Genomic DNA, 27,433 nt, shown 5'->3' with positions numbered 1-27,433 from the left:
TGTTTTGTACTTGTAATTACCGCTACTTGTACATATACCTAAAAAGTTATGCAAATATGTACCCATAACTTGTTTTTCAAAATATTAATAAAAGGGGTGTGTCTCCAAACAGCCATCTCTTTCCTGACAATTTGCTTTGTGCATATTCTCTTACATATGATAAGTCAACATTGAAACACCTGCGGCTTTTAGTCAGGTGCGGCTAATGTATGTACAAAACAGGATTTTCCCCTGATTTTAGCTTGTGCGGCTAATATTCAGGTGCGCTCTGTAGTCCGGGAAATACGGTAGTTCTTCCTAAAGTACTGCAGTATTCCTGCCAGTACATCCTTTTAGTTTTCCTAACTGTTTCCTCTGATGCTCGTTGCTATTCTTTCCTCAATGCAAATTCATGCTAAGCTCCTTCATATCCATCCCTGTTTCTAAACCTGTAATAATTGCTTTAATGTGTCTTTGGCCTAATTATGAGTCTGTCCATATGTTTGTAGTTCCCCACTTGCTTTGGTTTCTTAGCTCTGATTCTCTCAAATTTATCCTTGAAATCATTTACTGGCATCTCTCCCTCTCACTCCCACTATCCCCAGAACACCAGAGTATTCATCTCCTGGTTTATCCTATGGCCTCTTTGCATTTTCTCCAATCATCCATGTTTCTAGAGTCTCACCCCATCTGCAGGCAGTCCAAGAGAAACTGCCTCTGCCATTTTCTTCTTCTTAATCTTTGATTTTTCTCTTCACTTTCTCCATTGGGTCTTCTTAGACGCACTTTCCAGAAAGCAGCAACATTTTTTGTGCCCCATTTTTCAAATTGTGCATCTTACTTCAGCTTAATGTGTTTCCTGTTTTGTTTTTACACAGGTCATGTAAAAGAAATCCTACCAGAGACTCGACAAAGCTGAACTGAAAGACAGCACAGGCAATAAATCAGAGCAGCACAGAACTTAAGCTCATGGTCCATAGAAGCTGGGCTCTACAGGTGTACCAGGACAAGCTTAGTGTAAGTCCCTCGAAAAAGTTTCACTTGTGCTGTTTCGGTGTAAATTACTGGTTTGTTTGAACAATTTCATCAGCTGAACCATAAATACTCCAAAACAATTTCTTTGTGACTCAGTGTGATTTTTCATTTTGTAATATTAGCATGTCAAACTCTACATTCTCTACACAGATGAGAAATGAAGTGTATTTAATAATAAAAGTTATCTCTCAGAGACAAAGTTAGTGTCTCATTCAGGTCTGTATCTGAGTAGCCTCAGACACATGCAGTGCTCATATTTTCTGTTTTGTGTGTCACTCAGACCTCTTCCTGACAGGGGCAGCAATTTCATTTAAAGTCCCATTCACTGATACAGGCTGCTGGAGCTCCAACCAGGAGGGTACACACATGATCCAGGGAAAAAAATTATATATGGTCTCTTAGATAAATATTAAGAGGTCCTGTGTTTTACTAAAAAATCAAAGTAGTAAAACACAGGACCTTTGGGTTAGATATAAGGTGATTTGACAAATCATGTCTGTTGTAAATGAGTAAGCCATTTATCGACCTGACTCAGGTTTTAAATCATCATCAGAAAAGACTGAATCCTGACCTGAGAATTGTACACTTTGGACTCTCCACTGCAGAAAATAGAAGCTTCAGTCCTGAATCCTGCAGGTTGTTGTTACCCAGATCCAGCTCTGTCAGACGGGAGGACTGGGAGCTCAGGACTGAGGACAGAGCTTCACAGCTTCTGTCTGACAGGTTACAGCCACTCAGTCTGAAGAAAGGATGACAAGAAGACATGAAACACTTGTGTTAAAGTATATTCATGGTGCCATGAGGAGCTACTACATTTACAATATTTCAACACTGTTTCAGGACATGCTGGAATCCTTATTGCCTCATGTTACAAAAGACAAATGTGGCAGTTTAGTGTGATTTGGATGGATTCATTAAAAAAACAAAACATAAACACTGTTAATTTTTTCCAAATGAAATTGATTAAATGATGTTAATTGATGAAAAAAAATTGATATTGCTTGATCTGACCTCAGCGTTTCCAGTTTGCAGTATTGACTCTTCATCCCAGCAGACAGAAGCTTCACTCCTGAATCCTGCAGGTTGTTGTTACCCAGGTCCAGCTCTGTCAGATGGGAGGACTGGGAGCTCAGGACTGAGGACAGAGCTTCACAGCTTCTGTCTGACAGGTTACAGCCACTCAGTCTGAAATCAAGGTGGAAGGGAGACAAGATCAACCAAACAAATCAGAGCTTTATTGCTTTTTTATTGTTTTTAAGCAGAAATCAGTGAGGTGCTGGTAGATTCTGTTCTTTTGGTTTATTACCCAACAACACACACATACACTAATATTTGTGACTTTTGTAATAGTAGAATTTACAATGCAAAGCAACAGCGATCACAGATTGAAGGGGCCTGAATAAAACTACAATGCAGTGATTTTTAAGATGACCTGTTCTTCCAATTTCCAACAACAGATTTCTCCAACCTTACAGTTAAAAATAATTCTTTATCTCATACTGAATCTTGGTGCACCTCCCCCCAGTTTATTAAAATGGAGTGGTACTGAAGTTGCTGTAAGTGATGTGTGATGCCACTGATTTCCTTTCTGATCCAATACAAAGTAAAATTCAGGCTGGTATCTGCGATACTGATGAAAACTATTCCTTCAGAATCAATAAAAGACATCATAAGAAAATATGATGTTTTGTATAACATAAAAAGCCTGAATTTTAAAATATTCAGTTAATAATCAAAAACAGATGTGACTGAAAATAATAAAACTGAGAAACATTTTATGGCCATTCGATCCTTTTACAACCATTGCAAGAGCTTGGTTGGCATAGCCGGCAATACGTTGGATAGTAATAAGTCCGGTGGGTGATGGGCTCCACCAGGGCTGCCCTTTGTCACCGATTCTGTTCATAAATTTTATGTTTAAAGGCTGTATCAAAAGTTCATTCAAGTTACAATATTGTGGTCAAAAGTTCTCCTTTTTTCTTTTATACTATACAACTACGCTGTCTCATGGTTTTAGGACATGGATCTGTCATGGAAGAAATCTATGACCACTTTTAATCAACATTTTAAAAATAAACATGATCACAGATTTACTCACAGAGCCTTGTTGGAGGCTTTGACCACTGGCAGCAGCCTCAGAAGAGCCTCCTCTGAAGCAGAGTATTTCTTCAGGTCAAACACATCCAGATCTTCTTCTGATGACAGTAAGATGAAGACCAGAGCTGACCACTGAGCAGGAGACAGTTTACCTGTGGAGAGACTTCCTGATCTCAGGGACTGTTGGATCTCCTCCACTAGAGAACGATCATCCAGTTCATTCAGACAGTGGATCAGATTGATGCTTTTCTCTGCAGACAGATTCTCACTGAGCTTCTTCTTGATGTACTGGACTGTTTCCTGATTGGTCTGTGAGCTACTTCCTGTCTGTGTCAGCAGACCTCGTAGGAGAGTCTGATTGGTCTGCAGTGAAAGACCCAGGAGGAAGCGGAGGAACAAGTCCAGGTGTCCATTTGGACTCTGTAAGGCCTTGTTCACAGCACTCTGGTGAAGAGATTCTTTTTGGTTTAAAAAGCTAAAACTCTTGGAGGTTATTTGTTTCTGTTCAAGAAGATTTTTTCCAGAGTTGCTGAAGGTCAGATGGACATGAAGAGCAGCCAGAAACTCCTGAACACTCAGATGGATGAAGCAGAACACCTTGTTCTGGTACAGTCCGCTCTCCTCTTTAAAGATCTGTGTGAACACTCCTGAGTACACTGAGGCTGCTCTGATATCGATGCCACACTCTTTCAGGTCTGATTCATAGAAGATCAGGTTTCCTTTCTGCAGCTGATCAAAAGCCAGTTTTCCCAGAGACTCCATCATCTTCCTGCTCTCTGGACTCCAGTGTGGATCTGTCTCAGCTCCTCCATCATACTTGACCTTCTTCACTTTGGCCTGAACCACCAGGAAGTGGATGTACATCTCAGTCAGGGTCTTGGGCAGCTGTCCTCCCTCTCTGGTTTTCAGCACATCCTCCAGAACTGTAGCAGTGATCCAGCAGAAGACTGGGATGTGGCACATGATGTGGAGGCTTCGTGATGTCTTGATGTGGGAGATGATTCTGCTGGCCTGCTCCTCATCTCTGAATCTCTTCCTGAAGTACTCCTCCTTCTGTGGGTCAGTGAACCCTCTGACCTCTGTCACCATGCCAACACAGTCAGGAGGGATCTGATTGGCTGCTGCAGGTCGTGTGGTTATCCAGAGGCGAGCAGAGGGAAGCAGTTTCCCCCTGATGAGGTTTATCAGCAGCACATCCACTGAGGTGGACTTTCTAGGGTCAGTTAGGATTGTAGTTTTGTGGAAGTCCAGAGGAAGTCGACACTCATCCAGACCATCAAAGATGAACACAACCTGGAAGTCTTCAAAGCTGCAGATTCCTGCTTCTTTGGTTTCAGTAAAGAAGTGATGAACAAGTCCCACCAAGCTGAACTTTTCCTCTTTCAGCACATTCAGCTCTCTGAAAGTGAATGGAAATATGAACTGGATGTCCTGGTTGGCTTTGTCTTCAGCCCAGTCCAGGCTGTATTTCTGTGTTAAGACTGTTTTCCCAATGCCAGCCACTCCCTTTGTCAGCACTGTTCTGATTGGTTCATCTCTTCCAGGTGAGGCTTTAAAGATGTCTTCTTGTCTGATGGTTGTTTCTGGTCTGTCTGGTTTCCTGGATGCTGTTTCAATCTGTCTGACCTCATGTTCATCATTGACCTCTGCAGTCCCTCCCTCTGTGATGTAGAGCTCTGTGTAGATCTGATTCAGGAGGGTTGGGTTTCCTGCTTTAGCGATGCCCTCAAACACACACTGGAACTTCTTCTTCAGGGTGGATTTAAGGTTACGATGACAAACTGCAGCTTGAAGTTCTGAATGAGAAGAAAAATAAACACTCAATTCCAAAAAGAACTAATCTTTAAAACATGTTGCTCCATCTTCCATCTCTGGAAAATGTCTCATTTATCCAGCAGCTTAAATCTTTAGATAAATCCTCTTACTGCTCTGCAGACGGTCAGCCAGCTCCTCCTGCTTCATTCTCCTCAGGAAGTCCACTGTGATCTTCACAAACGCCTCTCTGCTGCTGCTCCTCTGACTCTCTAAGCATTCTGGGTAATCTGGACTCAGAACCTTCTGGATCTTCTTCAGCTCGTTCTTCACAAAAGTGATGATGTTGTCCTCCAGCAGCTGGAACAGAATATTTATGAATGAGCCAATCAGACTGAAATCATGGAGCCAAACATCAGATCCATGTTGGACACACTGACGATCCACTGGTCTACAAAGAGCAGCATGGAGATGACTGTGAACAGAACAGATGTAACAGTAGTTGTTGTACATGTACAGACCATAAATATGGAGTCCAGCTGTGTTTGATGCTGCTGGGCAGACTGACCACTGGGAACCTCTGAGCTCTGCTGCTCCACTCTGTGGAGGAACCATGAAGGATTAGATCAACACAGGATAAAGATCCAGGAGTTTCTGCTCAAATAACTTCATCTGAATCAAGTCTGTCAAGTTTTAAACTCTCAGATTGTGAACATATCAGTAATTTTCAGTCTGTTTTCATGGACGTCCTTTCAGTGGTGATGTCAGGGATGATTTTGAAGAAGCTCATCAAACTGAACCATCAGCAGATCACTGCTCCAAAACCAGAACATGATCCGAGTCTCCCTCCACCACCAGAACACCAGCTTTACTAACGTGGTAGATCAGTGTAGTACAGATCAATAACTGATGAGTCATTTGATCAAAATCACTGAGTGCTTCACGTCTGACCCTCTGATGCTTCTGTAGACATTTTGCATATTTAATGAATGTCTGACAGTTTTACATTCATTCTATGAACACAGTGGAAATGTTGTGTTATAGTCTCCATGTTGTTTCCAGCATCATAAATTCTTAAGTTCAGAAAATTAGATTCTTTCTTCACAGCTGAAAAACAACAACATTTATTCTCTATTGAAATCTGCATCGTCCACTCCAAAGGTCACAATCTGAAGGTAACATCTGGTTTTGTTCCCTGTGGTTAACTCTGAGCATCAGTATGGTGGGATTTATCCACTACATCCACACCACTGTGGTTCAGTGTTGTCCTGATGGAGTAACAGCAGCCAGTATGATCCAGGCTTTAGCTGCTGGGTCTCTGTGTGACCTCTCAGACTGTTTAACAGATCAGACACAAAGAGAATCAGAGCAGCTCTGTTCTTTAAAGACAAACATGAACCCACTCAGGTCACACTTTCCCCACAGATATGAGCATCACTGTCCTCAAACAGCAAATGACCAAGTCAAACATTTGGATCTTTTCTCTTTCATTGTTTTCTTTTTAATGAATCTTTGTAACAATCTGAGGATGTTTCAGGTCATATTTATCCAGGAAACACAAACATGTAAAGGAGTCATCACAGCTCTCTGACCTCGTTGCTCCAGGTTCACCACTGAAGTGTGGATTTAGCTCTTTGGACCAGTCACTCCTCACAGACGGACAGCTTGACCCTTCAGACTGTGACCTCTGACCTCTGCAGACACAAACATGATTGAAGCAGCTGTGATCACACAGACTGCAGATAATGCAGCTGTTTCCTGTCAGTAACATCCTCTTAGATTAGAGTTCAGCTTTTTACAGGAAAACTGGACAAAACTGATTTTTGTTACAAACTCATTTTCATTTCCTCTCAGCTCACAAACACAGTCAGACAATCAACCAGAGTCAACACTGATTATAATGTCAGTGCAGAATTATTTCTGTTACTCAGTGAGTTCAGCTCTCTGACCTCGTTGCTCCAGGTTCACCACTGAAGGCTGGAGGGTGACCTTTGGACCGGTCACTCCTCACAGACGGACAGCTGGACCCTGCAGACTCTGCTCTGTCCTCCTCTTCCTCCATCATCGTCTTCAGTCAGTCTGAGAGGTAAACCACAAACACTCAGTGAGTTCACATTAACAGGAGGAACTGAGTTACAGTCGCTGACCTCTGACCTGTCATGTGACCATGAAACCAGGTCAATATGTCTGTAGGTTCAGTCATCCAGGTCATGTGATCTAAGGAGCTTGGAGAGAAAAGAGACGTCTTTAAGTTTCTGGAAGACGTTTCATCTGAGAAGCTTCTTCAGCTCTAAAACCAAACGGTGGAGAGTCCCAGATATTTAAACCTGAGAGGGAAAGAAAGCATGTCGCTGACCCACCACTGATGTTATTTCAAGGAGGAAACTGAGAGCCTTTGCACCAGGAGCACAAACATCAGCTCCAGCAATGATCCACTGATGTGTTTTTATTCCATGTATGAATGTTGTTATTGACAGAGATGACGTTTGTGTGTCAGTGATGCAGTGACTGTTGTTGTTACCTGTACAGGCTGGTTAGACTCCATGAAACAGATCATACAGATCTCTGCATGTTAGAAGAGACTATTAAAGGTCATGAATGAGACAAAGGCAGGGAGGCGTCCTTTACAGCTAAACAGCAGAGTGAGAGAACAGCCAGCACCTCTACATTTATCACATTATACAGCACATGTATGATACTGACAGGGATGAGAAGAATTTAGTGATTCTGATCCCATCATTGATATTACTTATTGATTCTCAGTAGCTCTGCTCTGACAGTCACCACCATCACTGAGCAGCATATCAAAGACATTTGTGCACATTAACTGCATGTTGTGGCTCAAATGTTTGTGCATGTTGGAGGCATTTCCTCTTTGTTGTGATCAGTGTTGGTCATTACTCAAAACAGTCATTATTACACATATTACACAGAACACTTTGATTAAAAGTAATGGAGTACGTTACTTCATTACTCCTCATAACATTACTTTGATGTTACTGTGTGAAATGAACAAATGAGCATGTAACAACATAAAGCTGAGGTACAGCCCCACACACCAACACAGATCCTGATGAGGTCACGTGATGTTTCTCTGAGTGTTTATGAACACAAATCAAAGATGAAACAGCACAAAGACACTTCAAAGTGATTCTACTGTAGAAACATGAACAGGTAGAAACCTGCAGCCTGACTGCTCATCACTTTGTTACCTGTTCAAGTTCAGCAGCAGCAGCTCACTTTATCACGGTGCTGGTCTGGGGTCAGTGTTTACTCAGCTTTAACTCACTCTGGGTTCTTGGCTAGCTTAGTGTTAGCTTAGTGTTAGCTTAGTGTTAGCTTAGCGTTAGCATGCTGTGTGCTAGCTCAGCGTCAGAGCTCTGCAGGTGTCTCGTGTGTAAATATTAATCACAGTGACAGTAAAGGAGGTAAAGGGCTGTGACGTCATCACGTACGCTGCGTCCTCTGTGGGCTCTGAGTGAACTCAAAGTACAAACTACAAGTACACAAACACGAACGTAGCTCAGAGTGGCGGACACACTCGGCCTCGTTGGTCCAGCTGTGAGTCCGTTACCGTGAACTATGGAGCGGCAGATTTGTGCTGAACTAAGCTGCACACAGCTGATGTTAGCCAGGAAACATTACACACTGACTTTAATGGAGAGACCGGAAATACAAACACACACAGTTTGTTGTGTGAAGAAATCAAACACGAGCTGAACAAACAGTAAAGTTCCTAAAGACAAACTGTTAAAGGAGGAAACAAAGCAAACTTACAGTTTCTTCACACACCAACAACAAGCTCCACTCCACACCTGGACACTAAACACGGACACACAGGTGAGCTGCTTCCTGGAAGGAGGCGGGGCTCCATCTGAAACTCAGCACAGGTGGGAGGGGCTCAGCTCTGTGTGTGCTGATGTGTTAACTTTAAAAATATGCCGTCTGACTGCTCAGACTGAGTCAGAGTAAAGTTCACATGCTGACGTGTGGAGACATTTAGTATTTAGTATTTATTTATTTATTGTCATTGTCAAGAACAATGAAATTGCGTTTGGGGCTTCCATACAACCCAAAAAAAAGAAGAAAATAATAAATACCCCTTAAAACCCAAGTGTACATATTTAACCCAGTGTGACTCCAATGCAATAAGACAATCCTTAGCAATAATGTTCGTAGAAATTCAGACAAAGACCTGAGAAACATGACAAAATACAACAATGCAACCCATTCAATATTATTGTACTGTGAGATATGATATCAGATATGATAGTTATCTATTTAAGAAAGAGGGGGGGGGGGGCAGGAGGGGGAAGAGAATAAAGATATGATGCACCAATGCAGACCAGTTCATTGCTATTAAGAAGTTGGATATGGTTATTGTCCGTGAGAGGGGGGCAGAGAGTTCAGGAGCCTCACAGCCTGTGGATACAGGCTGTTGGCCAGTCTGGATGTTCTGGCCTGTATAGACCTGTACCTTCTCCCTGAGGGCAGCAGATGGAAAAGGTGGCGCGCAGGGTGATGTTGGTCCCGCAGGATACTGTGCACCCTCCTCAGACAGCGAGTGGGGAAGATATTACTGATCTCTGGCAGACTTGTTCCAATAATTCTGCCAGCTTCTTTCACCACCCGCTGGAGTGCTTGCTGATCGGCCTTGGTGCAGCTGGGGAACCACACTAGAAATCCATACGTCAGAACGCTGCTGATGGCACAGTTGTAGAAGTTCAACATCAGAGATCTGGGAATGTGTGCGCTCCGCAGTCTCCTCAGGTAGTAGAGGCGCTGTTGGGCCTTCCGTACAACTGAGGTGATATGGTTGCCCCAGGACAGGTCCTCGGTCACAGTTACCCCCAAGAATTTAAAACTGCTCACCCTCTCCACCGCCTCACTGCCAATGAAGAGAGGCAGATGGTTGTTATGACCCCTCTTCCGGAAATCTACAATGATCTCCTTGGTCTTTTTGGTGTTTAAGACCAAGTTATTGTCGTGGCACCATGACTCTAGTTGTTGCACCTCTGTCCTATAGTTTGTCTCATCATTGTTGGATATAAGTCCGAGCACTGTAGTGTCATCTGCAAACTTAACAATGAGATTGGACGCGCAGGAGGAAATACAGTCATGGGTGAAGAGAGTGTATAGCAGAGGGCTCAGAACACACCCCTGAGGGGCACCGGTGTTGACCGCAAGGGTGGAAGAGGTGTTCTTACCCACTCTGACACTCTGTCTACGGTTAGTGAGGAAGTCCACAATCCAGTTGCACAGAGAGGAGTTAAGTCCCAGTTGGTGGAGTTTGGGACGGAGTTTGTATGGCCGGATGGTATTAAAAGCCGAGCTGTAGTCTACAAAGAGGAGCCGTGCATAGGTGTTCCTGTGTTCCAAGTGCTTCAGTAATGTGTGCAGCACTGTGGCGATCGCATCCTCGGTTGACCGGTTCTCCCTGTATGCAAACTGGTGCGAGTCCAGGGATGGTGGAAAAGCAGCTCTGATGAAACCTTGTTGTAGCTGCAGGTGTGAACACACTGATCCCAGATCAGCTCTGCTGTATTTGTAACATGAACATTTCTGCTGCAAAGCTTCAAATGTTCAGCATGTTTCTCTGTTTCCAGTCTATAGATCCAGTCACACTTTCTACCTTCACCTGTGCAGTAAAGACTGAGAGCAGAGCTGAAAGCAAGTGTCCAATCAGTGAGCAGCATCAACATCTGAGCTTCATTCAGACTCTGTTATTGAAGATGTTGTTGGTACAAAGTTCATCTGCTGCTCACATGAATCCATGAAAGATTTATTTCACTGAATGTTTCTTCAAAGCTCATTTCAACCTGTTGAAGTCATGAATGAAAGTGCAGACTGAGAGTGGATCACATGATGTTTGAGGTGTGTCATGTGACATGTTCAGTATTGTCACACATGTCTAGATTGTCCCTGATATCATAACTGCTCAAACACTGATGATTATATTTGAAGAATTATTCCTGATGGCAGCAAAGTTTGAATGGAGCTCTCTGTCTGTGCTGATTTGTCGCCCTCTGGAGGTCAAAGCACAAACTGCATGATGATCACTGTAACCACCACAGTGACAGGAAGTGTTTTTATGACTGAAACACTGAAATGATGCTAACGGCTGTCGTTAGGCTCACTGACAGCAGTGCTGATGTGTTCATGTCAAACACTGGCTCAGGTCAGACTCCTTCATCCTTCTCCAGCGTGAGGCCGCCCTCAGACCCACAGGAGCTCTGACCTTTGACCTCCTGACCCTAACCATTTTAGTCTTGTTGCATCTGCAAATCCATCCAAACTGTAGCCGAGCAAAAGAAGCTGGAAGTTGTTCTATGAATGATGTTGTTGAAGGAGCTTGGAAAGAAAAGCGTCTGGACTTCTTTAAGTTGCTTGAAGAGGGAGTTGGACGTCTTAACGCCCACTTACATCCTGGGACATTTGATCACAGGAAATCACATGATGGGGTGGGGCTAGATCTCACAATGGGTTCACCCAAAACCTTGGCTGATTGTGACCCACACCCGTTCTCACACCGTGGCTCGTGTGATTAGGTAGAGGATCAACAGGGGCTCCGTGTCCCTGAATTTAAACTGAATCTAAACACACCGTGCACAATGCCAAGTTAGATAATGGTTAAAAGAACAAGATAAGAATAAATAAAAAGATAAAATAAGGATAAGAAATAACTTAAAAAAATAAAATAAAAAGATAAATAACTGCAAATAAGTACAAATAAGTAACTGAAGACACGTGTGGTCTGCAGATGTCGATGTACATGGATGTACATGGAGTTTAATGTGCAAAATGAACTTAGTGTGCAAAGTGACCTGATGTGCAAACTGCAGTTTGAGGTCGGTCAGCTGTTCAGGAGTCTGATAGCAGTGGGGAAGATGGAGTTGTTGAGTCTGGATGTTCTACATTTCACACTTCTGAACCTTCGTCTCGAGGGCAGAGGTGTGTCTCTCCTCTGGACTCTGTGATGGTAGCTGCTCTGCAGAGAGGGCAGCGGGGTCCTGATGATCTTCTCCACAGTTGTTATCACTCTCTGCAGGCGTTTGCGGTTTGCAGTAGTGCTGCCGTACCATGCAGTGATGCAGCTGTCAGGCTGCTCTCCACAGTGCAGCTGTAGAACCTGCTGAGGATCTTGGCCAACATACCAAATTTCCTCAGCCTCCTCAGGAAATACAGCAGCTGCTGAGCCTTCTTGAGCAGCTGTGTGAGTTTGAGTCCCTCACTGACTCAAACTCCTTCAGTGACACTTGCAGCCTTGCAGATTAGTTTGCTGATCCTGATGCATCTCTGGAGCTGATGCTGTCCCCCAGCAGACAACAACAACATAGATGCTCTCACTAGTCCACTTTACCCTCTAATCACATCTCTGACATCTGCAGGTTGCTCCATAGAGACTCTTGTGCAATGCCAGGTGTTTGTGTTTGTCTGTAGGTACACATTAGATATGACCATAGACGCACACACACAAGTGAACACAGCAGCACAGATGGTTTCCACCTGCTTCCCTCTTTCTTCACACAACTGTGAGGATGATGAAGAGGTTTCAGGACGAGGTGGTCAGCAAGCACAGGATAAAGCAGGGCCATGAAACTCTCTGGTGCAGCAGATGTTTAATCAGACTCAGCTTTAGGCTTCTTTTCCCACCTGGCAGCAAAGTAACAGCTTCACTAATGTGAACAGTCACAATGTTAAACGTTTCTATATTTTCATTAGTGATGGGCAGATGAAGCCCCATGAAGCACTGAAGCTTTTCATCCAATTGGTTCACCCCAACGCGAAGCTTCATGAAGCTTCATTTGCTCTAGCAGGACACCTACTGGACGTAAAAATAATAGCTGGCATGAATTTGAAGAGTGTGGCATTTTGCACACAGCCTGTAAATGTCAACAACAAAAGGAGTGTGTAAAACATGTATATTGTAGTGATGGCAGTATACTGTGTATATTTATAGTGGCAGTATGGGAAATGATTATTTGGAAATGCTTGAAATGGAAATGATCATTTACTGTGAGGTGAGGTGTGGTTGGGGTGTGGACAGTGGTTGTGCTTTTGTAACGTTGAGGTATGGACAGCTACACACTGAGGCTTTGAGCCTCAGTCCTGCCTGTTCACATTTTATTCTGTAAAAACTACATTTTCACTGCTTTTATGACCTTTTTAGTGGGGAGAACATAGCTAGGATTTAATGATTTAACAAATCTTTTGAATCCTTTGTCCTCCACAATGCTAAATGGCTGGGAGTCCTCAATCACCATGCTGACCAGGTCTTCATCTATTTGAGATTGTTCTCCTGAGGAAAGACAATAAAGATAAAGCACAAATATAAATATCACACACGTAACTTATAACAGTTGTATAATATTGTTATATCATTTAGTAACATTACAGCATGCTATATTATCATTGCATTTGATGGCTCACCTGGTCTTGCTCCACGATCGGTGTCCCCCTTATTCTCATGCAAAGCTCTGTAGTGCCTAAGCATGGATGAGGTGTTGCTGTTATATCCCAGCTCCCTGGCACATAGCAAACACTTCACCTTGTACAAAAGTCAAGACAGCTTAACATAAATTGTATTGCACCATCAGTATCATGAAAATACATCTTCTGTAGAAATTTACATACCTTGTTGGGAGGAATAAGATCAAAATGTTCCCACACAGGGGAGGACATCCTCCTCTTCTTAGCTGGCTCCATTCTCTCCTGACTTTCCTCACTCTCATAAACCTCCAAACTGTCTCCAAACTCTCACTAACAACTCTCCATCAAACACCCACATTTTTGAATGAAGTCTGAGGGGTTTATATCGCTGTCATATCTCGCGGCAAAGTTCGAACCACTTCATGAACCAGTCACGTGGTACAGCCGGGCAGCGAGGCTTCGGACGTCATCATTTTCAGCTCCTCCCATAAATGAAGCAAGCCTCGATACGCGCTTCGCGGAAACGCCCCCTCCATTACTCGACACACGCTCCGAAGCCTCGATACAGAACGTCCCATCACTAATTTTCATATATTTTTATCTGTTGATGCTGCAGAATAAAGTCTGTTAACAGAGTGCAGGATGTGTAGAGCAGGTCCAGCTCTCCCTTTACTGTGTCCACTTTCATCAGCCCCTGTGAAGTGACACAGAGTGCATGTGTGTCTGTCAGCTGTTGTTTGTTGTGAAGGATGGAACAAATGAACACACACTTTTAGAGAAATCTGAAAAAGCAACACGTGCTTGGGCTCCTTCTGTGCTCGTCTTCATTAATGCTGATCTTTCTTTCCTGTTTGTTCTTTGGCACAAGCTTCAGTCTTTTCTCCCAGGGCTCCTTCACACTTAGAAACACACCTACATTCATTTATACACAAACATCATGAAACAAAGGCTTTGTAAAAGAGGACATGAGATCCTCTCTGAACAGCACATTCATATCAAACACAGGACTGAACAGGATATACTGAGTCTGTGCTGTTTTCATTGTTACTTGCTGAGTATTTTTCCAGTGTTTGAAATGTGACTCAAGTCTGATTCTTCTACTGTGTGTGAACTCTAAGCAGCTGCATTAAACAGCTGCTTTTCAAACCAGGCTCAATCCTATGACTCTGTGAATGTAAACTTTTGTCACCTGCATGAATAACAATCCTTGATCTAGTCAGGACTGCAGTGCTCCTGTGATCCCAGCTTATAGATGGAGGCTAGCATGAGAGGCTCAGCAGCTAAAGCAGCACACCTGGGTCTCCCAGCCTATTAAAAGCAGCCCTTTGCTTCACCTGCTTCACTAAACATTATTATTATTATTTAAGCAGAGTGGTGTGATTGATGTAGGCATTGCTGTGTGACAGGAGGACTTTTCTTGAAACAGCTCGTGTGACGTGAGCTGACGTAAAAACAGTGATGTTAGCTTGATTCTCTTGGCTAAAACTATTTTAAAAAGAGGGTCAATCATGCAAATCTGCCAATAGAAGCCAAAGTTACAGCCCCTCAGAGTTTAAAGAGAAAAGGCCCGTTTCCAACACTCGGTTGTGCAAAGGGAAACAGGCCCACAGTGCCTGAGTGTGTGGGTAATTCTTCAAATAATATTCAAAAGCAAACATTTTTAAGCATGTAAATAAAATTCAATCATTTCTGCTCTTCAATACCTAAGAAATGAAAACTGGCAGATGGTCCCAAAATGTGAAACGCCTGGCTATCTGTGCATTTAGTGCTGCAAGTTTTCACTGTTTACCTTCAGAAGCATAAATCTCTGCACAGATAATGTTCATATGTGGATTCCTGGTTTTCTGCAGTTAATTGTGACCCAAAGCGTATTTTTAAAGTGGTTCCAGGCAATAAAGCCTAAAAATAAATACATCTACTTCCTTTTTCTGTGTTCCAGCCTCAGTGACTCTGACACAGTGCTGTAATATTTACACCTCTGATGAAAGCAGAGTTTGTAGTTGCAGAGAAATACTCGACTCATTTTGGGCATTTACGAGCAGGAACCTCAGAAAGCCCCTCGCTGCTTCACTGGTTTAGAAGCAAAGCAAACATTAGTTCACAGTGATGTTAATTAAGGCCCAAAGTTTAGGAACGAACGTCAGCACTTCACTAATGAATGTAATGCTGATTCATGTGCTTGTTTTGTAATGTGCATGTTGTGCGTTGCTATTTCCCATATTCTTTGGCACTGATAGATGAAGAGTCTCAGGCATAACCAGGACCATCATCAGAGCAGACCAGACTCCAGGACTGATCATTGTTTCCAAACAAACAGTCATAGCTGCGTCCTTTCCTTCTGATGCTTCTGTAACTCACTGATATACAAACGTTTCCTCTCCACTCGACCTCCCAGTAACAGCGACCAGTCAGACCATCTCTACACAGCAGCTGTTCCCAGTAATCAAATCTGTCTGGATGATCAGGATATGACTGAACCTCCTCCACACGTGTCACCTTCCTGTTGTTGTCAGACAGTTGGAGCTCTGTGTTCACTGTGTTTGTGTCGATTGTGAGTTGACAGGAATCTGATGGAGAGAACAAACACAATCCAGCTGCAGTTATTGATCCATCATCTGTTCATTGATTGACACTTTGATGATGACTCCTGACATGATGAAGATGGTTGAATGTGTGCTGCTTTGTTTTCATGAATCCCATTAAAAACACACTTACACTTCCTCAGACCTGGTCTCAACCATCGGACTCCAGCAGGCTCCACCCTGAAAGGAGGAGGGGGGTCAGAGCAGCACAGTCAGCATGCACACATGGACATTACATGGCTCTCACACACACACTGTTACACACTGAGCTCAAAGCTCGGCTCCACTGTTTTATTCAAAGAAATCTACATTTATTTATCAGCACATTTAAAAACAGCTTGAGCCAAAGTGCTGCACAGAGTAGAGAGAAAATAGGAAACATACACAGTAATGACTATAAAGACTGGTCAGGATTGAAAGCTACAGAGTACAAATGTGTTTCCAACCGGCTTTTAAAAATGTCCAGTGTTGGTGACGACCTGATGTGAAGGGCGACTGTTCCAGAGTTTGGCTGCAGCCATCGATAAAGCTCACCTCTGTTTTTACGTCTAGTTCTGGTCAGAAGCTGCTTATCTGCAGACCTGAGGGCTCCACTTGGATTCTTTTGTTAAAGAGAGATAAGATGGAGCCAATCCATTCACAGATTTAAAGACAACCAGATCTGGAAGTGGATTCTACCACGTACTGGTAACCAGTGGAAAAAGCTGGTGATGGGTCGTCTAGCACAGACCCACCGCTGGAACCAGACAATTGATGAGGGAGAGAACTGTGACAGCGCCGTTCCTTCACTTGACCTCAGTCGCTCTCGTCTGCTCCCTCGTAACACTGCTCTTTATTGAGCTTACATGAATATGCACAAGTTCATTATGACGTCTTACACAGGTATGAACAAAGAGTACCAGTCTGTGCATAGTGTGTGTGTGTGTGTGTGTGTGTCTGTGTGTGTGTGTGTGTGTGTGTCTGTGTGTGTGTGTGTGTGTGTGTGTTCCAGATGTGACCCTGTGACCCCAAAGCTGGTGCTAAGAGTCCAGCGGTCCCCCTAACAAAGGGCTCTTATACTTAACCAGACACAGAGTAGGTGTCCTCCTACACCAGGGGTCTCAAACTCGCGGCCCGCGGGCCAATTGCGGCCTGCCGGACGATAGTTTTTGGCCCCACCTTAATATGAAAATGTAATGTTAGTTTGATAATGTATGACACTTTACAGTGTTGTGGGCGGAGCTGAATTAACCCACCAATCAGGGTGGGATATGGATCTCAGGGGACACCAGCCGGGCTTGATGCAAGCAGGGAAACATTTCTCAATGAGTCAAAGTTCCAGCAGCGTTGCCCTGGAGTGTTTCTTTCTTTCCTGTGCCTGGCTGGCTTCCTCCTTTCTATTGGGCAAACGCCGACATTCGCCCCAGCGCGCTGCGTTCACAACACTTCAAAAAAAGTTGTTTTTTTAAGTTGCTGCCCAGCGGGACATTATACGTATATAGATTTATACACACGTCAGTGGGATTTAAAGTTATTTTTCCACAGAGAGAGATCTCATATTAACTCTCACAGTGATGCGTAGGCGGCGGGATAAAAGAAAAGTCATGAACTCAATGCAGCCCAATTTAGTCTGCAGTCACATAGCGACACCTGTTCATCGGCAACAACAGTCCCCGGTAACCCGGACTAATTATAGGGTCGCACCGTAATTTGTGGCTCCATGTTTTTATTTGCATCACTGCGTTTGCATTGCAGCAAACATGAACATTACATATATTTCAATATAATGTAAAAGCAGTCAAAACAACTAACATCAGAAACAGCTGATGTTATTTGTTATATGTCACGGTGTCATTTCCGCTTCTTTCTCCTGTAACAACAGCCCGACGCCGTGAGCAGTCGCCTTTTTTGCGCTCGCTATCCCTGCACTTTCTACCATCTGCAAACGCCACGGTGTTCGTGTCGTCATGAAAGACATGAACATCGAGCGTAAAAACAAAGGAGACTGCTACCGGCTTTTTATCTGCCGATCGCCGTGCTACGGTTGCAAGAAAAAGAAGCAGAAATGACGTTCTCTACGCGTTGAGACGTTCCCCGTCCGTCGGCTAAACGCTTGATTGAAACTTCAATGCGACAGTGACACCAAGTAGAATTATAAATGTCACATAGCCCCAAACATGTCTTTTTCAAAGCCTGCGGTGAAGAGAAAGGTTGGTGATGAGCACCGACAATTTCAGGAAAAGTGGGAAATGCAATATTTCTTTGTTGAGCACAGGGGCACCCCGACCTGTCTTATTTGCACAGAGAAAGTTGCGCTGCACAAGGAATACAATTTGAAACGTCATTACACAACTAGACATGCTGAGCTGGATGCAAAATACCAGGGAGACGAGAGAGCGAACCGGGTTGCCAGTCTTAAAACAGATCTACTGAGGCAGCAAGATTTCTCCAAGAAAGCAACCAAAGAGAATAATGCAGCAGTCGGAGCCACGTGGTTAGTGAGATGATTGCTAAAGCAGGGAAGCCATTCACAGAAGGTGCATTTGTCTAAAAGTGCATATTGCAGGCTGCAAATATAGTCTGTCCGGGAAAGAAAGGTCAGTTTAGCAACATCAGCCTTTCTGCCAACACCGCAGCAGATCGCATTTCTGACCTGTCAAGTGACATTTATGACCAACTGTGTGAGAAAGCCAAATGTTTCAGTGTATACTCAGTCGCTCTTGATGAGACCACAGACATCACCGACACTGCCCAGCTCCCAATGTATGTCCGTGGTGTTGATGACAGTTTTGAAGTGATGGAGGAGCTGCTCACAGTAATTCCAATGCATGGCCAGACCACCGCTCAGCAGATATTTACAAGCTGTGTGATGCCATTGAGAATGTTGGTTTGCCATGGAAGAGGTTTGTTGGAATAACAACAGATGGAGCGCCATCAATGACAGGGAGGAAACATGGACTGGTGGCACAAAACAAACTGGAAGAGGAAGGCGTGGAGGAGGCCATTGCTCTGCACTGCATCATCCATCAGCAGGTCCTTTGCAGCAAATGCCTGAAGTTTGACAATGTGATGTCTATTGTTGTGAAATGCATCAACCAAATCAGATCCAGGGGCTTAAAGCACCGAAGGTTCTGTGCTTTTCTAGAGGAAATGGAGTCAGAATATGGGGATGTGCTCGACTTCACTGAGGTACGTTGGCTCAGCAGGGGAAATGTATTAAAGAGACTTTTTGAGTTGAGAGCAGAAGTGAAGCCTTCATGGAGAAGGATGGAGTTAGTGTTCCTGTGCTAACTGATCCCAAATGGCTCATGGACTCAGCTTTTCTTGTTGATATGACACATGAGCTTAATGTACTGAACAAGACGTTACAAGGCCAGGGGCAACTTGTCAGTGCTGCCTATGACAACGTGAGAGCATTCTCCACAAAACTGGCGCTCTGGAAAGCTCAGCTCTCTCAGACAAACCTTTGCCATTTCCCAGCATGCAAGGCACTCGTGGATGCAGGCACACCATTCAGTGCTGACGAGTATGTTGATGTCATTTTGAGGCTACAGGAGGAATTTGATCACAGATTTGCTGACTTCAAGACACACAGAGCCACCTTTCACATTTTTGCGGACCCCTTCTCCTTTGATGTGCAAGATGCCCCTTCTGTGCTTCAAATGGAGCTCATTGAGCTGCAGTGCAACTCTGAACTCAAAGCAAAGTTCAGGGAGGTGAGTGGAAAAGCAGACAAGCTTGGACAATTTTTGAGAGACTTGAGCCCTAGTTTCCCTCGGCTTTCCCGAATGTTCAAGCGGACCATGTGCCTTTTTGGTAGCACATACTTGTGCCAAAAGCTCTTCTCCACTTTGAACTTCAATAAGTCCAAGTACAGGTCCAGACTTACGGATGATCATCTTCAAGACATACTGAGGGCCGCAACTGCTTCCTCCCTCAGGCCAAATCTGGCTCGGCTATGCGAGAGGAAACACTGCCAGGTCTCTAGCAGCAAGGAGTAGGCAAGAGAAGCCATGTTCAGAAGAACAGTTCATTTTCTACAGTGTTCCATTCATGTTCAGAAGAAGGTTATAGAACTGTTAATACAGACATTTCAATCTAAACACAGCAGATATAGAAGACTGAAAGATACACACAAGTTCACTGACTAAAAATATCTTATTATTATTTTATTTATGTATTACAGATTGATTTTTTTTCTTATTAATTCTTAATTTGTTTATTCATTTTTCATATTTTGTGTTAAAAAATAAAAATAAAGAGATTTGAGAAGATTGGAATTTTTTAACCATGCCTTTCTTGTGGAAAACCTAATGCGGCCCAGCCTCACCCAGACTCTGCCTGCAGCGGCCCCCAGCTAAATTGAGTTTGAGACCCCTGTCCTACACCATAAATCAGTAAGAGAGGGTACGACCTCTCTCATGGCCCCAAGTGGTGTGTGCATGCCAGAGCACTCTGGAAGGCACACAGAGTCTTTACAGACTACTCAGGATCAAACCTCTATCATTATGCAATCGATTATACAACTCTAAGCATATATGAGTAAATATTTCTAAGCATAAATGACAATCAACAATATAAACCTTACAGCTGGTTTTAATAACAGAATTCATTTGTTTCTCAAACGAGAAAGAGCTATCGAGAAACACTCCTAAATCTTTAGTTCTTAACTTTTCCAGTGGGCCAAGGTCAACATTATCTGCTAATGCTAAATAGGCTGCCGTTATTAACTAATGCTAATTTGACATGAATTAGCATTATGCACTAATGCTAACACTTACTTTTTTTAAAAATGTGAGTAGCTAATGCTAACACTATTTCCCTTAACTTTATAACAATGTGAACGGCTAATGCTAACACTCTTTTTCCTAGCATTATAACATCTGAGCTGCTAATGCTAAGTAGGCTGCCATTAGCACCTACGTCTAATTTAAGGCAAATACGCATTAGAACCTAATGCTCATATCGTTTTCCTTTGCTTTATAACAATGTGAGCAGCTACTGCTAAATAGCATTAGCTAATAACAGCAGTCTAATTTAATGCAAGTTAGCCTCGTTTGCATTACAACGATGTGAGGAGTTAACGCTAAGTATGCTGCCATTAGTGGCTAATTCTAATTAGGGGTGAATAAATATTACCAGCTAATGCTAATATCGTATTCTCTTCCCTTTTAACAATGTGAGCAGCTAGTGCTAGGTAGGCTGATGCTAGCAGCTAATGGTAAAGCTAATTTAATGTGAATTAGCATCACATTAGTGAGGAGTTAATGCTAAGTAGACTGCCATTAGCAGGTAATGCTAATTTTAGGTGAATAGGAATTGGCAGATAATGCTAATACCATATTTTCTTGCTTTATAACAATGTGACCAGCTAATGCTATGTAGGTTGCCGTTATTAGCTAATACTAATTTGAGGTGAATTAGCATTATCCCCTTATGCTAACAATGTTTTTTCTTACTTTTTAACAATACAAGTAGCTAATGTGAACACTTTTTTTTTTTTATTGAATTCTAATTTTTCCCTTGCGATGTGAAGAGTTAATGCTAAATAGGATGCCATTAGTGGCTAATTCTAATTTTAGATGAGAAAGCATTAGAAGCTAATGCTAATACCATATTTTCTTGCTTTATATCAATATTAGTAGGTAATGCTAAGTACGTAGCCATTATTAGCTAATGCTAATTTAGGTGAATTAGCATTATCCACTAATGCTAACACTGTTTTTGCCAACTCTTTTCCCTTGCATTATAACAATATGAGCAGCTAATGCTAAGAAGGCTGCCATTATTAGGTAATGCTAATTATTATGTGTGTTAGCATTATCCGCTGCTGCTAGCAATGTTTTATCTTACCTTTTAACAATATCAGCAGCTAATGCTAACACTACTTTAATTTCAGTTAAACCTACTTAGCATTAATTAACTTCATTTAGCATTAAGAAGTTTTTGCTATAGGCTACCATTAGTGGCTAATGCTAATTTTAGGTAAATAGAAATTGGCAGCTAATGCTAATACCATATTTTCTTGCCTTATAACAATGTGACCAGCTAATGCTAAGCAGGTGCCATTATTAGCTAATACTAATTTGAGATGAATTAGCATTATCCGCTTATGCTAACAATGTTTTTTCTTACTTTTTAACAATACGCCATTAGTGGCTAATTCTAATTTTAGATGAAAAAGGATTAACAGCTAATGCTCATACTGTTTGCTTTGTAAGAATGACAGCAGCTAATGATATGAAGTCTACCGTTATTAACTAATGCTAATTTGATGAGAATTAGCATTATCCGATAATGGTAACTCTTTTCCCCTGCATTATAACAATGTCAGGAGTTAATGCTAAGTAGACTGCCATTAGGGGCTAACTCTAATTAGGGGTGAATAATTATTAGCAGCTAATACTAATACCGTTTTCTCTTTTTCCTTATAACAACTTGAGCAGCTAATGCTAATTTGATGCGAATCAGCATTATATTAGTGAGCAGTTAATGCTAAGTAGGCTGCCATTATTAACTAATACTACGTTGACGTGAATTAGCATTATGCGCTACTGCTAATACTGTTTTCTCTTACTTATTAAAAATGATAGTAGCTAATACTAATACTCTTTTCCGTTGGGTAACAACAAAGTGAGGAATTAATGCTAAGTTGGCTGCTTTTAGCGGCTTATTCTAATTAGGGGTGAATAATTATTAGCAGCAAATGCTAATACCGTTTTCTCTTTCCTTATAACAATATGAGCAGTTAATGCTAATTTGATGTAAATTAGCATTATATTAGTGAGGAGTTAATGCTAAGTAGGCTGCCATTAGCAGCTAAAGGTAATTTGAGGTGAATAAGCACTAGTAGCTAATGCCAATACCCTTTTCTCTTGTGTTATAATGATGTGAAACGTTAATATTGTTCTCAAACAACAGAATGAGAATGAAATATTGATTCTAACAGGGCCCGTAAACAGCATTAGCTTAGCAGCATTAGCTTATCAGAGTCTCCATCATGGTCACACAAATCCTTAGCGGAGCAAAGTGGCCTACTTAGCAATAGCTGCTGTAGAAAGCAAAGGGAAAACAGTATTAGCATTAGCTGCTAAATGTGCACTTGAGAACAAATCTATTGTGAATTCAGCCGTGAATGTAGTGTTTCCAGTAAGCTTCCATTTCCAAATGTTAGCTGCTCCTGTCTGCCTCTTTGTCACACACACAGACTGAAATGATTCACAGCCTTGTTTCATCCTTCTGTCAGTGTCACTGACTGTCACTGTGACTGTGGACATACAGCATGGGAAACACACACATGGCTGATACTTGTATCTAAAGTTACAAAATGTCTCTGTCCAAATATTACCTAACTGTAAGTCTACTTTTAATGAAACTCTCAACATGACTTATCAGTTATCATTAATGTTCCTGCAAACAGACTCCTTGAAGACCCCCTACATAAATATCCATGTACTATCCAGCTAGACTAGTGTGTCTGTCCCTGAAAATATTCCTGCATGTGTGATTGTTCATGTCTCATCTGCAGGAAACAAACAGGAAGTGAGTGAAAGACACAGGAAATGATTCCAGCTCTTCCTCCTATATCAGACATTCTCTCCATACCTGAGAGTGTCCAGTCTCCAGCCTGGATCCTTCAGTCCAGCCGACAGAAGCTTCATTCCTGAGTCACCTGGATGATTGTAGCTCAGGTCCAGCTCTCTCAGATGGGAGGGGTTGGAGGTCAGAGCTGAGGCCAGAGAAGTACAGCCTTCCTCTGTGATCAGACAGCCTGACAGACTGCAGACACACAAAACAACAATCCATCTGTTATCCATCTCTATAGCAGCATAACTAAGTGATGGTTCAGGGTCACCTGATCCAGCTCTAACTATAAGTTTTATCAAAAAGGAAAGTTTGAAGCTGATCGTCAAAGTAGAGAGGGTGTCTGTCTCCTGAACTCAAACTGGGAGCTGCTTCCACACCCAGTCCAACATAGCCAGGCTTTCTTTGCTGCTTTGACAAAACCTCAAATCCCAGTCAGAGATGGTGAGCATCATCACAGTGATGATCATTTCTCTGTTAACCCAGGCTTTCTGCTTCAGGATCTGTGCACGCTCACAGAACAAGGAGACCTTTAAACATCATTTCACTAAATGGATGGACTGAGCTCAGCCTACAGATGAACTGGATAAATAAAGATTTGACCTCAGTGTGCTCAGTGTTCCTGTCTATTCCTAACATATTCCTAACATGATAGCTGCACTTTAGAGCTCTAAAACTGGAACTGACACATATTTAAACTCCACATGTTACTCAGTACATCCAGTTCTGACACTCGCCCACAGTCCAACAAAGGAAACATGGAGATCACATCAGTTTGTCACCAAAGTCTAATTATTCCAGAGGGCAGTGTTGATACAACTAAAGTTATTTTTAAGCAAAGTTGAGTTTTTTATCGTCGGAGTACTTCAAGTCTGAAGTATCATTTAAATGCATTACACGCTGTTGATGGCAGCAAACAAACCACCCAAACAAACAGAGGTGGGAGGCTTGGGCAGACTACGTAGATTCAGCTAGTGGGAGGAGTCAAGATAAACCAAAGAAAGACAAGCTAACAGACGCCACAGTGAAGTGAGTAGCTACAAACTTCAGGCCAATTAGTGTTGTTGAAGAAGTCGGTCTGAGGAACGTTCTTAGGATCAACAAATGACCGCATGTATGAGCCTCCCTCAAGACGCACCATCACAAGAAGAACAAATGAGCTGTAGAAAAAGGAGAGACTACGACAGCCACAGCGTTACAACGTGCACCAGCTGTTGGTCTCTCTGTAGACCTGGGAGTTACAGTACATGATATTAATGAAGACTGGGAGCTGCATTCTATAGCAAACAATTTGTTATGAGGTAATCAGCTGATCTTACTTTAACCGGAAGCCCTTCACAATAATTGCAATGCCTTTATTTTGTCCAACTACCATCAGTTCGTCTGTACTGATGGTAACTTAAAGTCACACTAATGCAGTTTAGTTTGTATAGTGTAAGTAGTAGAAGTATACTACAGTACTCTGATCACTGATAGGATAGATTTATGTAGATATACACCTTTGTGTTTAACATTACTGCATTATAGTACTGTGATCTTTGACCTTATATATGGTTATGTTAGCTATACTGACGTATGGATATAACTGGATATGTATCTTATCTATTCATCTTATTTGTCATGTATTTGTATTGTGTACTTCCTTTTTGTAAGAAACCACACACGTGATCACAGCCACAAGAATCAATCAGTGAAAGAATAAAGTGCCTCAAACCAAACCTTAAGCTCCTTATTCCACACGCTAGGCCTTCAGTGGTGCTCTGGCTGACACACCAGAGTGACTGGAGTGCTAAAGAGTGAATCGGACACACCAGTGTAATCCCTGATATCTCCACTACATTTAATCGTCCTTCAGCCTGTGGCTGCAGTTAGCTGGTCTGCTAGTTAGCTGGTGTGCTAGTTAGCCGGTGTGCTATTTAGCCGGTTCGCTAGTCAGCTGGTGTGCTAGTTAGCTGGTATGCTAGTTAGCCGGTTCGCTAGTCGGCTGGTGTACTAGTTAGCCAGTGTGCTAGTTAGCCGGTTCGCTAGTTAGCTGGTCTGCTACTTAGCTGGTTTGCTAGATAGCCGGTGTGCTAGTTAGCTGGTGTGCTAATTAGCAGAAATGTGACTTTACAGCTCGGCCTCACTCACTGACATTAGTCAGATATGACTGAATCTATATCACACTTAAAGCTTTCTGTAAATGAAAGGCTCAGTGAAAACGAGGCACTTCAGTCAATTTTAAAACACACACTCTGAATATAACCTGATCCAGACCAGGTTATAGGTTCAGCATCAGTAACCACGGTGATGTAGCCAGGTAAACACTTATGCATTTATGCTCACAATCACTCCAGTTAACCCAGCATGCATGTTTTTGGACTGTGGGAGGAAGCAGAGAACCTGAAGACAACCTACACAGGCCACACTATCACCCTTATTTACAGAATTATAATTTAATTGGGTGATAAAGTAAAGAAAATAAATATTTTAATAAAAAAATATTCATAAATGAACTATTATTCAAGTAAGTAAGTAGAATATATTTATATAGCACATAATCTCGTTTGTATAGAAATGTCTTCATCTGCTTTTTCAAAGAGTCAGTGGAGTCTAGACAGCATAAAGATAACAGCAGGGAGTTCCACAGCCTCGGTGCCTGAAAAGCTCGATCCCCACGTGTGTTGAACCGAGTCTGTGGGACCAATAGTGACCTCTGACCTAAAGACCTAAGTGCTCGGTATGAAGCATGAGGTTTCAACAGGTCAGAGATGCACTGAGGAGCTTCACCATGTACAGCTCTAAAAGTTATGAGTATAATGTTAAAATGAACCCTAAAATTTAGTGGCAACCAATGAAGAGAAGCCAAAACTGGAGTAATGTGTGACCTCTTGTTTGTGCCAGTTAAAAGTCTCGCCGCAGCATTCTGTACAGTGTGAAGCTCCAGAGCTGATTTGTTGAGACAAGTAAAAAGACCATTACAATACTCCAAGTGAGTAGAGATAAAAGCATGAAGAATCATCTCAAGTTCTGCCTTTGACACCAGTCTGAGTTTAGAAATGTTTCTTGGATGATAAAAACAGTTTTGAAACAGTTGTTTAGAGAGTTTCTCAAGCAACATTGAACTGTCGAAAATAACACCTACGTTTCTGAGACTCGATTTAATGGAAGGACCTAAAAACTGATCTGCTGCCTAATTTCTGAAGACATGTGATCAGGAGCAATGATCAAAGTTTCTGTTTTATCCGTATTAAACTGGAGAAAGTTGAAGTTTCACAATTATTTGATTCCTGAAAGACAATTATTTAAACAAGAAAATGTATCAAACTGAGAATCTTTGAAAGAACAGTATAACTTAATGTCTGAATGTCATCAGCGTAGAGATGATAAGAAATATTATTGTAATATCTGATAATTTGGCCTAGAGCAGGGGTGGGGAACTCCAGGCCTCGAGGGCCGGTGTCCTGCAGGTTTTAGGTCTAACCCTGGGTCAGCACACCTGAATCAAATTCATTACCAGGCCTCTGGAGAACCTCAGGACGTGTTGAGGAGGAATTTAACCATTTAAATCAGATGTGATGGATCAAGGAAACATCTAAAAACTGCAGGACACCAGCCCTCGAGGCCTGGCGTTTGTCACCTGTGGCCTAGAGGACGTATATAAACCAAAAAGAGAATCGGGCCTAAAACAGATCCTTGAGGTACCCCAGAAGGCAGAACGGATGTTTCAGACAACACATGATTCATACAGACAGTCAAAGATCTCTCAGATACAGTAGATACGACAAACCATTTTAAAGCAACACCAGTAATCCTGAACAAGTCCTTCAGCCTATTTATCATGATGCTGTGATCAACAGTATCAAAAGCAGAGGAGACATCCAACTCAGTGCACTCTCCAGAGTCTGCTGCCATCAGAATGTCACCACACACTTTAAGTTAAGCCATCTCAGTGGAGGACAGTTTACAGAAACCAGACTGGAAAATGTCCAGAACACTGTTTTTCTCCAGAAAGT

At 42.4% G+C, this 27,433-nt stretch overlaps 2 protein-coding genes across 2 annotated transcripts in view; both read right to left on the bottom strand.

Annotated features, from left to right (window-relative positions):
- LOC146576956 (protein NLRC3-like) overlaps positions 1-27,433 on the bottom strand; it is a 91,426-nt gene that overhangs the window by 8,705 nt on the left and 55,288 nt on the right. Inside the window, exons 8-10 of the mRNA XM_085268140.1 lie at positions 23,460-23,633; positions 16,009-16,055; positions 15,682-15,860 (exon numbers count right to left, since the gene is read on the bottom strand). Coding sequence (XP_085124266.1) covers positions 15,682-15,860; positions 16,009-16,055; positions 23,460-23,633 — 400 coding nt within the window. The remainder of the gene's footprint in view (positions 1-15,681; positions 15,861-16,008; positions 16,056-23,459; positions 23,634-27,433) is intronic.
- LOC146576959 (protein NLRC3-like) lies at positions 3,109-5,091 on the bottom strand. Its single transcript, XM_085268184.1, has 2 exons — positions 5,037-5,091; positions 3,109-4,907 (listed from the first exon to the last, which is right to left on the bottom strand). The coding sequence occupies exons 1-2, from the start codon at positions 5,071-5,073 to the stop codon at positions 3,109-3,111; spliced, it is 1,836 nt and encodes a 611-aa protein (XP_085124310.1). The 5' UTR covers positions 5,074-5,091.

This window comes from Mchenga conophoros, linkage group LG3 (assembly GCF_057382185.1).
Source record: "Mchenga conophoros isolate Kocher_MC1m ecotype Shallow Benthic linkage group LG3, M_conophoros_male_GT1.1, whole genome shotgun sequence".
In the NCBI taxonomy this organism is placed as follows: domain Eukaryota; kingdom Metazoa; phylum Chordata; class Actinopteri; order Cichliformes; family Cichlidae; genus Mchenga; species Mchenga conophoros.
This window is presented reverse-complemented; position numbering and strand designations above follow the sequence as displayed.

Excerpts from the sequence above, each read along its gene's own strand:
- LOC146576959 (XM_085268184.1), bottom strand. The coding sequence starts at position 5,073 with ATGAAGCAGGAGGAGCTGGCTGACCGTCTGCAGAGCA. Across the intron at positions 4,908-5,036 it reads GGCTGACCGTCTGCAGAGCA|AACTTCAAGCTGCAGTTTGT; the intron begins GTAAGAGGATTT and ends CTTCTCATTCAG.